Source organism: Quercus lobata, chromosome 4 (assembly GCF_001633185.2).
Source record: "Quercus lobata isolate SW786 chromosome 4, ValleyOak3.0 Primary Assembly, whole genome shotgun sequence".
NCBI lineage: Eukaryota > Viridiplantae > Streptophyta > Magnoliopsida > Fagales > Fagaceae > Quercus > Quercus lobata.
In genome coordinates, this window is record NC_044907.1 from 81431829 (window position 1) to 81448033 (window position 16205).

At 38.6% G+C, this 16205-nt stretch overlaps 1 protein-coding gene across 1 annotated transcript; it reads right to left on the reverse strand.

Moving 5' to 3' along the window:
- Positions 1-3951: 3951 nt before the first annotated feature.
- On the reverse strand, positions 3952-8069 carry LOC115983932 (signal recognition particle 9 kDa protein). The gene is made up of 4 exons (XM_031106792.1): positions 7859-8069; positions 7577-7645; positions 4768-4861; positions 3952-4242 (listed from the first exon to the last, which is right to left on the reverse strand). Exons 1-4 carry the CDS (start codon positions 7928-7930, stop codon positions 4166-4168), a joined length of 312 nt encoding a protein of 103 aa, XP_030962652.1. The 5' UTR covers positions 7931-8069; the 3' UTR covers positions 3952-4165.
- Between the last annotated feature and the right edge of the window lie 8136 nt (positions 8070-16205).

A 16205-nucleotide genomic window follows, 5' to 3' on the forward strand; every position in this document is an offset into this window, starting at 1 on the left:
ACCTATTCTTCCACGAGACGAGGTAGGTTCTATGAACTATGAACTATGAACTATGAACATGCATGCTATATATATTAAAAATATGGAACAGAAGGAAAAGACAAACCAGGGACCTTTTCCTGGACGGTAAAATTTGACTATTTGGTCAAAGTTTGGATTAATGTTCTTTGAAACAATAATCCATATATATGTCACACCTATATTATTGCAGAAATTTCAACATCAATAGCTAGTAAAGAAGCCAAAATTTCTAACATTGTCGAGGTGACAAAGATCATGCCTCCTTACCAAACTTGTCTAGCTACTATTCACAACTTTATATCAAATTCTATTATATATATATGGAGCTTAGTATTTAGGACATGGACCCAAGACAGTTGTCCATGATTAGAATCAAGCTGATTTATTAATTAATTGGAGCTGTTGGATTAAGATCCAAAGGTCAAGTTGGATCTTTTATATATAGTACGTAGATACTGGATAGATCTTTTTTTTTTTTTTTTTGAATCTTATTCGAATGGCTCAAGTTGGTTAATCTTTCTTTGTGTCAAAAGCACTTACCGAACTCATTGACAAAGTTGTTCCAACATTTTTAGCATGTGCATTGACCTCTCTGTAAATTATATCATGTTTATTGTTGGGGAAGAAAAATGCAGACAGGGCTATATGTTGTTAACCGATAACCATTGTCTCCACATGCCACCCAAAATGTTTTCAATATGTACCGTTTCTCCATCTGGATTATTGAATACCTCTTGTCTCAGTCATGTAGAATTTGTGGTATTTCGATTGGACGTTGCAATTTCAATTTTTTTTTCTTTCTATTATACTGAAAAAACAAATCATGGTACATTTTACTATACAAACTAGGACAAGGAGTTTAGGCCACAAATTTTCTATAAACCGATATATGATGCCTACGAATAGTGAAAGTATTTTTTTTTTTTATCAATAATATCAACTTTTATTCCTATAACAACTCAATAAGTGAATATTATATAAAAAGTTAGTGAGTCAAATTATGACAAAAATGACATAAAATAAAATTATACGACATTTAATTATTGAGTTGTTACATGGACGAGTTAATATAATTGTTATAAGAAATATTTTGTATCATAGATACATCATTATATTTCTCATTAGGATGAATAAAGCCAAAAAAAAAAAAAAAAAAAAAGCACATAATTTTCAGCAGTAAGATACATATATGCATTACATAATTATGTGTGTTTGTATTTTTCGAAAAGTAATAGTAGGGTTGTAAAGGAGAAGAGATATCAGTTTGTACTCATATGCAAGATTTCAATGACACAATAAAGTCCAAATTAATTAATTGAGAACTATTTGGTTTGTCCATATGAAATAAAGCATAACTTTATTGGAGTTTATTCTTTTTTTCCAGCGCAGATTATACACATCCTTATTCTAAAATAAAAAGAATTCACTACACTCATTGACATGGCAGCTTTATTTATTCCTTCTTTTGTTTTTAAAAAGGCTATATATGTCTGCACATTTAAGATGATCAGAAATATATCATTTTGAGGAGCAGGAACATATTGGATTGTCTAACGTTATGTTGAAGCTAGCTAGCTACCTCCATAGCATAGGGGTGGATGGGGTGGCATATTTTGTTCATTAATCTATTCTTTTAATTTTAAAACCAATGCTCTCTTCTTCTTTTTTCAAATCAATCATATTTTTCCTACCTCTTTGTATTCCTTTTTTTTTTTTTTTTTTCTTGAGGAATCTCCAACAGTGTATAATTGAGCTTTATTTTTCACTTTTTTGCCCTGACTTTCACCCTTCTTGCCGGGTTAAGGAATTAATAAGTAATTAAACCCTCCAGCCCACATGTCCATAGTCATAGTCAATAGTCATAGATGAGTGTCCGCAACGGCAAAAGGAATCAAAAATCAAATTCTATTTAAGTGATCTATTTATTTTGTTAAAGTTAAAATTTTTTTGCTAAAAATACTGTAGATAAAAATAAAAATTAGTTGAAATAATACAATAAAATTCATGAATAATATCAAAAAATATAATAAAACTTATGAATAATAATAAAAATAAATTAAATAGTAAAATAAACTGTGTTTTTAATTTAGACTTAAACATACCCTTAAACATAAAAGAGAATATGGTGCAGCTGCTTGATGCCAAGATAGCTAGGGAGCTCCCTGCACCTGGTAACCCCACCCGTGCCTCGGAACGTACCGCCCATTCATAAAGAAGACAATGCACTTTGTCCTTGCTCTCGTTTGCCCACTATAAAACATTCTCTCCATCTCTTTCTCTCTCTTTTTATCTTTTTCATTTGAAGAATATTTTTCCTAGAGCTTTTTGTTTTCACTTTTTCAGTTATCTTTCTTAGCGCAAAAATAAAAAGGGAGTGGAATTCACAAGCTTTTTATGTCACATGGAATTAATACTTTACTTTTTAATGGCCTGATAAAGCAAAAGAAAAGCAAAAGTAACTGCTTCGGGATCTGTTTGGACATATATATCATGCTTTTGAGGTACGGCCATGATTTATTATTTAGGACTACAACAATGGTAAAACATGTTTACGTTTGGTTTTGGGCCCTTTATCTTTATCAACATTGCTCACACAGACTTGCCCTGAAATCTTTGAGATTTTTAATTTTAAATAAATAAAATTGTCTCATCTCCCACCAAAATCTACTGCTTTGTCTAGCAGTCATGGGATTTTGATGGATTCAATGACTTTATGTTCAATCTAAAATGGCTACACGCCATACAAGAGGAATATATGTTAGTGTACCAAATTGGCAGAAATCCCATATGATATGCTAGTCCAAATATGGTTCTGATTTTTTTCGAGTTTTAACTAAACACAAAGAAAGATTATTTCTTTATAATCTTTCCTTCCACTTTGCCCGATTACTATAAAGATGCCCTTGTTATTTCAATAATTTTTTTATAATTATTTTCTATCTCTATTCTCATTGGCAGAAGTATAGTAGGTAAGCATGCCTCATCATCCATATCACGTGGATAGCTGACGCGTAAGCCCATATAAAAAACTTTCAGTCATTCTGGCCATGTTTCCATATTTTCTTACCTACCTAAAAATGCACGCTATCAAACACATTAAAATGCACTAGCACTAGGAAATGAAATTATCAGGTAACACCCCAGTGCACACTTTATACCTGGCACGTCAATGGTTTTAAAACACTCCCATTTGCAAGACCAAGAATCGTTCTCCAACAACAGGTTCTGTTCTTCGACCAAGCAAAATTCATGTTTCAAGCCGGGTCTTTGGAGTCCTAGTCTTTTTTACCCATGTAATGCAATAAACTAGAAATTAAATGTCTTTGAAAGGCTACAAGTGAATCTTTTACCAATCTCTCAAAATCGATTCCATCAGAGTTCGAGACCTTTAACAACCAGGACAGCAAAATCTCAATAAGTGTGAATTGGTCAGAGAACTACATAAACATACACTTGCATATACATCTAATTTTTTCCGTAACCCATTATTGCCAATAATGGCATCACCAAGATTACGTTCCTCTTACTAGTGGAGCACAAGAGACAGACACGGGGGAGAGGGATACCCTACTTTGTTCTGTTCAAGTTGCCAATGCCAGGCCATCTGAAACATCTTATTCACTACTCTAGCCATGCCAATTTAGTTTTGGATTTTTTGATATTGATAAGATTTTTTGTACACCACATATTGAATAATGGGAAACTGGAAAATATTTATTATCAGAAATATCTTAATTAATGAAAGCTTAAAAAGATTGCGCATTTTATTCATGTTGAAACTACCAGATTGAAGAAGCATGAATCATAGTAAAAGAAGCTAGAACAACTGGAAGAGATGTTAGACATGGTGGCAAGTGGTAGCGAATTGATGCCAAAATGCCAACCATAAACCTGGCAATTGATTCAGAAAGCTTAAAACAAGAAATTAAATGACTGCACAAGAACCCGAATACGCAAAGTGAAAAGCATCAATAATCCTGTATGATCAAACAATCATTAGGGGAGAGAAGCATCTATTAAATCCCCCAGGAAAATTTCATTTTACCATGGCTTTAACAAATTTGCAGAACAGTAGATTTTGCAAATCATCCATGATATCAACTAAAATTTGTCCAAAAACCTATATGTCTAGTAGCAAACAAATTTATTGTTTTCTTCCTCTTCCCTTCTTGGTTGGCTGTGCATCTATTTGTTCCTTCCCAGTAACTTCTGCTACATCCGCTGCACAATGAGGAAGCAGAACAGGTTTTAGTTAGTACAACTTGCGATCACAAACCATAATCAAAATCAATGATATACTGGGGAACCAGAATAACATGTTCAAAATGTCGTCCACACGAGCACTAATTTGCAGTTTTAAACTAACAGAAGCTGCTTCAACTGTTTGTACTGTTCCAGAACATTATGGAACTTTACAAGCATGTGCATGGACATCCCATGGGGGAAAATTGTATATGTAAACAATTGCATTTTGCAGAGCATTTGAAACCAGTTTCTCTACTTTGAGTTAATTATTACAAAAAAAATATTAGGGAAAGATTTAAATGTCATAAAACATATACTGGTTAATGTTTTGATAACTCACAATGATACATCAATTTTGTAATTCCATTTCTAAATTTTTATGTTCAACTGTTACTTCCACGGAATGCCCCAATGCACCATAAATTTCATAAAGAAGCTTAAAATAAGATTATACCATCAGGTTTATTGAAAAAAGGATGAAGAAGAAGAAGAAGATAATACCTTCAGGACCCCGAGCCATCAAAGTGAAGAAAATGTTGTTAAGCTTCTCCATCTTCTTAGCATCCTGTGCCTGGTCTGTCTTAAACTTGAGACACTGGTGAAAAAACAAAAGAACCCATTGTATGAGTAACCGGTTACTAAATAAAAAGATAAATTTCTGATAACAGGAATGTTCAACAATATGAGTGAAACACAGGTTCTCCTCAAATCCAGGACTATATCATGTGTGCAAAAACATTCCAAATCCAATATCTAGCACTAAGTCGACTAAATCCAGGTTTATGATGCATATGCTTCAAATAATGCATATGACATAAATTTTTTCTTTTTTGATAATTCGATAGAGAGGGGTTGGGGGGATTTGAATCTTGGACATCTCCATTAGAAAGACCAAAAGGTGTCAGTTGAGTTACAAGGCTCGTGGCTTAAAATTTACCTTCACAACATAAGCAAGCATAGGTTATTTTCTTCTGACACCTCAGAACCCAGAAAACCTCCCAAAATATATGTTGGACAAAATTTACAGCCACAACCAATTTTCAATTCCCAGACAGCTATCAAGATTAATCAAGAAAAGAGAAAGAAAGATGTCCTCTAACCTCCCAGCACTATATATTGGACAAAAATTCCGACCCAAAATCTACTCTCAATTCCCAGACAGCTATCAAGATGTTATACTGCTTAAAAAAATCAGTACCCAGACATGATAGATCTAGGAACCATGAACACGGGTACGACACAAGCAATTTCAAAAAAATTATAATATGACACGGAGGGTACGATGCGCCAAATGAAGCATCCATGCTTCCTAGTGATAGATCAGTTGTCCAAAGTTATAAAGAAGTGACGCACGAGTTGATAAGCTTTCTAAACTAGATATTCAATAACAAAGGTGATACTTTAAAAAGGATAACTCATTTTAATGTCATCCTATTTATTTATTTTTTTGGATAGATGGATTTATTTATATTTTAAATGACTTTCATCTAAAAATCTACATGAGTTTTCTTGACATATATTCTTTTTGATAATTCAATAGAAGGTGCCAGTTGAGCTACAAGGCTCTTGGCATTTTCTTGACATATACTCATCCAATCATTCTTCTATGCTTCTAAGAAAGTTGTGCTCCTAAGCAAAAACAGTTGTGCATTTTGACACCATTAAACATGAAGACTGTCAAGCAAGGTACAAATAAGAAAATTATAGCAAAACATGAAATTGGACACTACCAAAGAACCACCAAACATACATCACATTTTTTTTTTGTGAGAAACACATTAAAAGGTCTCAATATTAGCTTAGTTAGGGATTCCGATATTTAGAGAATGACTAATTCAAGGTTTACCACTTGAGCATACTAGTAAGCTCTAGCTCAAATGGCATCTCCTCAACTTGTAAAAACAATGTGGAGGGTGAGATCTTGGGTTCAAAATTCAACTGATGCGTCTATAACTTACCAATAAAAAAAAATTATGAAACTGGTCGGTTTTTTGGATGTTTTTCCACTCTATCACTCAGGTTTGACATTCCTTGAGCACAAGACTCCAAATAACAAAGACTAACTGTCCCTAAAGCTTACTCTATAGGTTGATTGTACAAACACCATGTTATTCTCCGTAGTACAAGCTGATAATCAGCTGAGCCTTCTCAACACAAACCAATTATGACCATATCAAAACAATAATCCTTTTTCCCATCAACTCTTTAGTAACTGATCACATTACAAAGTATTTACAAAGCAATCTTGAAATTAATGCTGCACTGATCAAATAAAAACCAATCGTACTGTTTATCCTCTGTCACTTAATTGGATTGAATTTAAAATCTAAACCAACTTGTGATACTATTTTCAACTCACTCTCACAATTACCATGCTTGGATGAAAAGGGAAGACTTTAAGGTTCTAAACTACCTGATCTATAAAATCATGCCATTGAACACTAGCCCCATTTTATTTTAATAAGTAAATATTGCATGAATTAAATGAAAGTAATGTAACATTCCAGTAATAACTAGCTCTAAAATTCCAAAGATGATATATTCATTGAAGCCTTCCATTCTCACTCAAGCGGGGGAAGAGAGTACTGTCTAATCTAGTCAGAAGAGAATCTCTAGAAAGTCCCTTCTGTTGCATGAATCAGTTATCAAGTCAATCTCCATGCCTTAAACTCCAACTGTATTGAATCTCTAACAAGTGCAAAGCACTACTCAAGAGACTCCTGACTAGACAGTGACAATTATCAATCACCAATTCAACTCCATTCCTCTCTCTAGATATATTTTATTGTTCTAACCCTTTTTACTTCAAAAAGGAAGTTCAAAAACACACACAAATCGTGTAGCTATGTCACAGTGTTGAATTTGAGATCAACAAACACACACACACACACAAATCGTGTGGTAACCTAAGTCATGGTGTTGAATTTGAGATCAAGCATCAGACTCCACTCCCATTGTCTGTTGCTTTGGACACCACTGAACCCCCAAAGCACCCCTAATTGTTTTACACCCTAAATAGACAATAAGATTCCCTAATTGAACCTAAAATCTAGCATTTGATTCAACATATATAGAATTCGGATCTTTGCTAGTGAAAGCAAGCCATAGATTGAAACTAAAAATCATAGCATTCATAACTAAATAATTGTTGCAAGAAATAATATGTTTTTTAGTCACTCATATGGGTACAATAAAACCAAACACATAAATATCATTTGAATCACAGTAAGCTAAAACAATAGTGATACTCCAAAGAATTTGATCTGAAATAACACATAAATAAATTAATAATAAAAGAAAGAAGTCAAACCTCTCGATTATCAGTGACCTTGAGAACCAATTTACCGTCGCAGTGCCGATACTTCATCACATACCGCGTCTACATACCCCAATTTTCCAAAAAAGAATTAGATTAACTATATCAGTCAAACCCTAAATTATATGATTTCGTTTTAAAAATAAAATCCAAGCGTTGGCTTACTATGCAGAGTTATCCATAAAAATAGAATAATACTGTTGTTTATCAGGTTTTCCTACAATTTTCTTGGGAAACAAACAGAAGGTGGAAGGAAGAAAGAAAGAAAAAACGTACAGAATCGGGATCGGCACGGAACAACTGTACGGATCGCTCGACGAACTCGTCCCAAGAGGAAATGTATACCATTGCGCCCGCTAAAACAGAGAGACTGAGAAATCCAAACAATTTGCAGACTTTTTGGGGTTTAGCAATGGCGCTATGTATAGGGTGCTGTCCTTTGAAGCGTGAACCTTGGGTGAAAAAGTGTTCACCAAGTATTTCTTATCACGGCAGTAACTTGTCGATGCAACATGTATAATGGCGCCTTATCAAATCGCTTTTTTCTTTTTCTTTTTTAAACGCCTACTGACCGAAAGCATTTGTTACATCTAATCTAATCTAGTCTTTAGATGCTACAAACGGAAAAGTCGCCATTATAGTTAGTACTACAAAAAAAAAATAAAAACGACGTCGCTGTTTGAAGTGCTATAAGGGGAATGGTTTGTGCAATTTCTCATCTAATCACTAAAAATAAAAACAGGTATGATTAAGATTTTTTAGACCCATAAAAAAAAGTCAATTTTTACTCAGACATGTTAAAATGTCAACTCAAGTTGACGCACATTAGCACATGTTACAATTTAGGTATGACAATGGGGTAGAGTCCGGTTAGAAATGTTCAGTCTCCTTTTAAGAGCAATGTCGATTTAATGCATTTTCGGAACTAAGTTGACAACTTTAAATTGAGCTTTTTCTTATATTTTACATATTAACTAAATAATATTTGTTTAACTTTTGATAATGAATGATGGATTTCAGTAATGAATTTGCATTAAAAAAAACTATTAATCTCAATTCTAATTTTGATAGATAGATAAAGTAATAGTTTGTTCAACTTTCATGCATTTGGGAGATTGAAAAATTTTACTCTTAAATTACTACAAATAGAGTGTAACAAATAATTAGAATCCACAACATTCAAAGAGAGGATAATTTAAAATAATAATAAATGTTTTATAAGACAAAAGATACAATATATTCTATTTGTTAATAATGGGCTTTCTTCAATCTGGGTCCTTAGGTTGTATAGGCAAAGTTTAATTCAGTCCTGCGCCTAGGGGCAAGGCATATTCGCAAAATGTGAGGGCAAGCAAGCTGGGGCAGGATAAATTGGAGGTATTTTTTCCGTTTATAATGAGATGGATCCAATAATAATGTAATAAAATGGATGTGCAAATACGGGAATATAAAAGAGTGAGTAGAAAACAAGTATTTTTGAGAAAAAATAAAATATGTAAATAAAATCATATTATATAGCGAAAACTGAGTGAAAATCTAATTAAATTATAAATTGAATTTCTAATTTTATGTCATATGTCCTATCTAAATTTTTTAATTTTTGTGTCAAAGTAAATGATATCTAACATAAAGCCAAAAAAACCACAATGACGATGCTTATTGACCCAAGTAAGAACATCTCCCAAACACACTTTTATTATTGGTGGACTCAGTAGTCAGTAGTCTCAAGCTCTGCTCTCTTAAATGTTTCCTCTATTCTTAGCTCTCCTGCAGTCCAGCTTCCTTTGCTACAACTATTAAGTATAAACACCATTGCCACAACTGAGGAGGAGTCCAAAGAAAAAGGCTCTAAAAGTGAAACCTCACCTCCTCCTCTCAATTCCATACCCTCATTCCCATGTCTCCTCCATCTGCTCTCTCAACGTCCACCAATTCGATACTCACACCGCCCTCTCCTCCTTCCATTGGATTTCTCAGAACAGGCATACTCTCCATTCTCATACACAAACCATTTTATTAATTTTCCGTCTCAATGATCAAATTTTGCCATTCACCCTATGAAGTTGCTTTCGTCTCTGACTTCTAATGCTGGCTGAATAGCCAAGAAAAATGTAAAATTTTAGTTTCAGTTTACTCCTAACATGCTGTGAATGAGACTTTTCAAATTACTCCTGTAAGAACTCGATTTGTAACGACCCCAAAATGATGTTGGGTTCGCACGTTAAGGGCCCAAACAATATAATTTGTAGAGCATGGGCTTGAAAGGTTAAGTCTTGGTCACTAGACGGTAGTTAATCATGATACTCATGGTGGACACGCAGAGACGAGCTAAGGTTGTCCGTGGATCTTGTCCATGAAGCTTCATATTCTTATTCTTCCTCTCCCTTTTTTGGGTACCCTGGTTTTTGGCCCCCCCTTTTTTTTGGCGCATAAGCCTTTACATTATATAGCCCTTCTCGGTTGATCCTGACCTTCCATCTGTTGATCAGGCAGGCACCTATTCGAGTACCTGTCCCATCAGCCGCCTCCCCCTATTTTCTGTTAGTTGCAATAACCGAAACCACATTGTTTAGGAGTCTTTTCCTATCAATATGGCTATGACGTTTGTGGGTGCATTCAATGCAGAGGTGACGTCTTTTCCTTGAACCACTCTCACTTCGTACCCCCATGTGAGCCCCATTCTACTCGCCTTTTCTTCTGGGGGCACTTTGGAGGCTGCCTTTGACTACATGTCGCTCTTCCCTTTGAAGTCTTGGGATGCCGAGGACAGGGTCATCCTCGGCTGCATCTCTAGGCTATTTAGTTTTTCACTACTTGTCCTCGGCAACTACTATCCTCAGCGCGGGCCCTGGGTCCTAATGGAAAGTGGGCCAGGTCATAAGTTCTCTGACCCCACAATAGCCCCTCAAAATCCTGCTGTCCGGATCCTCAGACGGATAGGAGGGTTTTGATGACATTAGGCCTCTGTCAAAGCTTGTCAATCCTTGTCACCTATTGGTTCCCGAGACTCTTCGTCTGCCCGAGACACGTTCTTAGAGCCTTTGGAAGGTGAAATGTGTCTTCATTAAATGCAGGCGGCTCTGTGCTCCCCACGTTCAATGGCGCGATGGTGATCTAATGATGGAGATTTCCTTGCCTTTATGGGCGGGAAAATTCATGCAGTTACTTTCGATGGGAGGTATAAATGATTGTTGGAACCGATTTGTCTCTTCACTTTTACACTTAAGAGTTCTAACGCATATATCCTGGGTTCATCCAAACTTTCATCCAAATTCAAGTCTATCTCTAGCACAAAAAGCCTGTCCGAGGTTCCCTTTCTCCTTTCTGTAAGTTCTCTGCCTTCACTAACTCGTGCTTTTTCTTTTCTAGGTTTATTTTTCTCTTGTTCCTCTCCTTCTCCCATCATCCACTGAGTTCGTTTAGTAGCTCTTAGAGATGGTTAAATTGAGAGAATTGGTTGATACTGAGGAGGCGATGGAAAAGTTCATCGCCGATTATAGGATTCCCCCCAATGTAAGTTTGAGGCACTGTAAGATGGGGGAGTGGCATCTTCTGAGAAGGACGGGCGAGGTGGTAATTCTCATTCTCGCCTTCGTAGAGGGGGGTGTGAGAATTCCCATGGGGCCGGTAATGAAGAGTTACCTTAGGCATTTCCGATTAGCTCCCACCCAGTACGCGGCCAATATGTTTAGGATTTTGGGTTGTATGGATGCCTTAAATGAAAAAATGGGGCTAAGACTAATCCATCATGACGTAAATTGGTGCTACAATCTCCAAAATTTGAAGGGCAAATCCTACTACATGAAGACGAGAGACAATAGGGTTCGGCTAATCCAGTACCTTCCCGACACCAACAAGGGGTTGAACAAGGACTTTCTTATCGTATCCGGGGAATGGTATGATGGTCTTCCATGCCCGATGGTGGAGGGAAAACCAGATGGGGTATAGAGAGCAAACGGGTGCCAATCCTTTGCGCCATTTTAATTTGGTGTGGTTCGGTTACTAACTATGTACATGCTTCTTTTTGCAGATCCAAAAGCCTTCCATCGACACTTTCATCTAGTTAACCGGGTTGATTTGGAAACTGTTCTTCAAGCGGCAGTTTTTGTAAATGACGAGGATGGTCAAGTCAGAGCTGCTCACAAAATCTTAAGGTACGCTTCCCTTCAGAAGTCATTTGCCGACCCAAAGCACGTGATCAGCGCTAACCGTCCTTGGCTTCCGAAAATTACCGTAGTTGAACAAGAGTTTTTGATCTCTGAAGGATCTCCTATCCCAGAGGGCATCCCATTGGTGGGCTCTTCGTCGTCTCATCAGGCAGCGGGGGACGAAGGTAATTTGGGTCTGTCCGAGAAGGGTTTTGGGGCATTTGACCAAGCCGACCCATCCGAGGATCCTTCTGGTGATCTAGGTGACCCAGACTTGTCCAAAGCGGAACTGTTGTCAGTGGGAATATCCTCTCGAGCCGAGATGGGTCTCAAGAGAAAGCCCCCGACCAGCTTGTTCGACCTCATCGAGGGTTAGCTGGGGAATGGTGCACAGGGAAAACCGCAATCCAATGCTCCGTCTTCACCACCTCTGCCCCAGCCCGTCCAAACTAGGTCCTCATCTACTGAGTCACAGCCACAATCTCCCCGCCCCAAACTTCCTGCTCCTCCTTAATCAGCTCTGTCTCCTCGGCCGGAGCCCGCTAACTCAAAGAGAAAGAGGAGTCCTAAAGGGAAGGAACCCATAGATGGGGGAAAATCCCAATCCTTTCAGGAGGGGGATGAAGCCCCGCGAGCTCAAAAACAGTTAAAGATTGGGCACCAAAGTAAGGGGAAAGGGATCGAAACCCAATCCGCCTAAAGCAAGGGGAAAAGGATCGAAGCCCAATCCACGCCGAGTGCTTGGCTTTCCGCCCCAATGCTCTACGGGGAGCCATTGTTGGAGAACGCGTCCATGAGGGACCTTGGAGACGGCGATGTCGGCTATGTGGCTGACGCGTTAAGAATTGAAACATTTCAACAACCAATGCATCACACTCAAGATCCAGCATCACCAAGCATAACTTGACCTTTGCAATGGTATCAAGAATTGAAACCACCTTCTTATAAGAGCGAGTAGACACATGAGGCATATTTTCAAATGCTGCCACAATAAACTGAAATATTTCTTTCATTTGCTCATCCTTATATGGGGCATCCGGTGCTGTTATCCTTGTAATCTCAATAATGCAAGATACAACTGAGACCTTCACATCCATTTCAGCATGTCTCAAAAGTTTATTAGTAATCAATGCCTTCACTAAGGGTAAAAGTGCATCTCGCATTGATTTGGATGGTTCTTGCTCCACATATGCTAACAAATTTTCAACTTTATTAAGAAGAGTGAGAAGATCATCAATGGAGGAAGGAGGGTCAAGGAGTCTATTCCCAGCCTCCTTAATTTGCTTTTCAAATTCTCTATCTTTAAGCTGCTTCTCAAGCTTCCTATCAAAGGAAGTCATTTTCCAGCTCCAACTTAGAGGCACAATACACAAAGACTAAAACTTAATTTTCTGCCTTTTTTATTTTTTTTTTGGTCAGGCAATGTTTCATGGTTCGGTATAGTACTGGGTTGTCAAACAATAGGCTCAGGCTTGCATTTGTTAGGAAAAGGGGCTGATGGGTGGACTTTTAAAGGGAAAATTGGGCCAGGTAAAGAATTTTTTTTTTTTTTGGAAGAATGGGTTTAGACAAGGCTAGGGGGTTACCTCATGAGATCGGATTGATGGAGACTGATGAGATTGCGGCAGCGTGACAATGGGCAAAACTGAAATCATGGCAGCGCAGAACAGAGGTGATGGTAAGGATCGAAGCTGCTGGTGGTGAGTCGCTGCAACTGGGGCTTGCGAGTGTGTACAGCGGTAGTCACGGCGGCAAGCGAGAACCGATGGAAGTGGTTCTCCGGTGCGAGGAAGACCAAAAATTGATGAACCAGGGTCAGCGGTGATAGAACTTCTCTGTCTTCGTGGTTGCAACTAGTTTGGTGATTTGAGTATGGGCTTAGGATCTACGGCCGTGGGGTTGGCGTCTTGGAGTGATTGGGATGATTGTGTCAAATTGGCAATGGTGGCGATATGGTGGTGGTGCTGGTAGGATTTTTTTATTGTGGGGTCTTCTGGTGGTGGTAAGAAGCAACGGTGATTAGGATTTCTAATGGGTTGTGACGGTAAGACTCTTGAAGGCTCTATCAATTCTTGCTCCCAGATTTTCATTCACAATATACTTGTCTCAATTGGCAGGCTATCCAGGCCACCTATAAGATGGAGGAAGAAGTTAAGGGGCAGAGTAAGGCCACCGAGGTTGAACGCACCAAACGCATAGATGCTGCGCGGACCCTCAAAGCTTCCGAGACTGACCTCGCGAAGGCTAGGGAGGACTTAAAGGAGGCTGCCCGAGCCAGGGATAGTGCCGCGGCGGGTTTGACTAGTGCCCAAAAGCAGGCTGAGGAACAGACAAAGCGCCTACTCGCCGCCGAGGATCAATTGCAGATTGCTAAGAAGCAAATCAGCGATTTGAAAAAGCAACTGATCGAGGCAAATAATGCTAAAGGCGTGGCGGAATTTGCCAAGGATGAAGCCGTGAGGGCCAAGTAGGAGGCTGAGTTTGCTAGAACTGAGGCCGAAATGGCCAGGGACAAGGCCGAGGAGGAGGGTTATAAGGCGGGGGTGGCTGAAACCCAGGCCTCCCTTAAAGCTCAAATTCCAGACATATGCAGGCTATACTACTCCCAGGTTTGGGAAGAGGCCCTTCAACGAGCTGGGGTGGAAGTTTCGTCCGACTTGTGGAAGAAGGAGAGCATATTTTATCCCCCAGCCATCCGTGTGACCGCCTTCGCCAGTTCCGAGGCTACGAGCGATCCACACGAGGCAGGGGTTGCTCAGTCAGAAGTTGCTCAGATCATCGTCCCTCCTGGCGAGTCGATTGAAGGAGGAGAGCCTCATGATGTGACAGAAGCACCTGGAGGTCTGAATCCCGAGATGCCTAAAGAGGGTGTCGAGCCTACGGTCAGTGCTCAGATCTCTGGTGCCAAGGAGCCAGCCATCCTTGTTCAGTTCCTACAGGCAATTTCCCTTACTGATGTCCCCAAGAGCATTGAAACCAATCTTGCTCAGCCTTCCTAAAAAGGGGATGTCTCCCAGGGCCCTGAAGCTAGTCCTGCTCGGCCTTCCTAGGATGTGGCCAAAACGAAATTGAAGAAGTAGAAGCCCTGGCCAACCTTCGTATTTATTTCTAGTTTAATTATTACCTAGTTTCTCTTTTGTTTCGAAAACTTTATAGTTTGCTTGTAGTTGAACTTATTGACCACATATATGAAATTCTTTTCTTCATTTTTCCTTTAAATTACATGTTAGTTGCCCTTGCCGATACTTACTATTGTTGCGGATCTCATGATTTTTGAACTAGTTATCTTGATATGTATGAATGGTTATGCATATGATATATTTGGGATCATATCCTAGAATTCTAACTTACCCGTGCCCATAGGGCGTTGAACTTGTGTCTGAACATACTTCAGTGGAGATATAGGCGTCATCCGAGATGTCATGTGCATTGTTAGGCCCAGCCTGGTATCTAGATTTTCTTTAAGTAGTTGGTTTCCCCATAGGTTTGAGTCCGAGGACCATACAATACCTTAGTTCTGTCCAAAACTTATAATCTTCTTTAAGTAGTTGGTTTCCCCATAGGTTTGAACCCGGGAACCATGCAATACCTTGATTCTGTCCAAAACTCATAATCTTCTTTAAGTAGTTGGTTTTCCCATAAGTTTGAGTCCGAGGACCATGCAATACCTTGGTTCTGTCAAAAACTCATAATCTTCTTTAAGTAGTTGGTTTCCCCATAGGTTTGAGTCCGAGGACCATGCAATACCTTGGTACTGTCCAAAACTTAGATTTTTCTTTAAGTAGTTGGTTTCCCCATAGGTTTGAATCCGAGGACTATGCAATACCTTGGTTCTATCCAAAACTTAGATTTTTCTTTAAGTAGTTGGTTTCCCCATATGTTTGAGTCCGAGGACCATGCAATACCTTGATTTTGTCCAAAATTTAGATTTTTCTTTAAGTAGTTGGTTTCCCCATAGGTTTGAGTCCGAGGACCATGCAATACCTTGGTTCTGTCCAAAACTCATAATCTTCTTTAAGTAGTTGGTTTCCCCATAGGTTTGAGTCCGAGGACCATACAATACCTTGGTTCTGTCCAAAACTTAGATTTTTCTTTAAGTAGTTGGTTTCCCCATAGGTTTGAGTCCGAGGACCATGCAATATCATTGTTCTGTCCAAAACTTAGATTTTTCTTTAAGTTTGGGGGGATTAGCCCCTCGGCCAAGGTGTGGGACGTTGATCTGACGTTGGAAACCCCTAGAATCATCTGCGCTACTGACGCTTCGAAGCGTAGCCCCTAGTGGAACTTTATGTTAGGGCATTGCAACGGGCTGCTGGAAGTGATGGAGGGACTTTCTCAATCCACCGCCTGTGCCAACGCACAAGCCTCCCCACAGACGGCGCCAATTGTAAGGACTCGATTTGTAACGACCCCAAAATGATGTTGGGTTTGCACGTTAAGGGCTTAAACAATATAATTTGTAAAGCGTGAGCTTG

Excerpts from the sequence above, each read along its gene's own strand:
- LOC115983932 (XM_031106792.1), bottom strand. The coding sequence starts at position 7,930 with ATGGTATACATTTCCTCTTGGGACGAGTTCGTCGAGCGATCCGTACAG. Across the intron at positions 7,646-7,858 it reads TCCGTGCCGATCCCGATTCT|ACGCGGTATGTGATGAAGTA; the intron begins GTACGTTTTTTC and ends TGGGGTATGTAG. Across the intron at positions 4,862-7,576 it reads AGGTCACTGATAATCGAGAG|TGTCTCAAGTTTAAGACAGA; the intron begins GTTTGACTTCTT and ends TTTTTTCACCAG.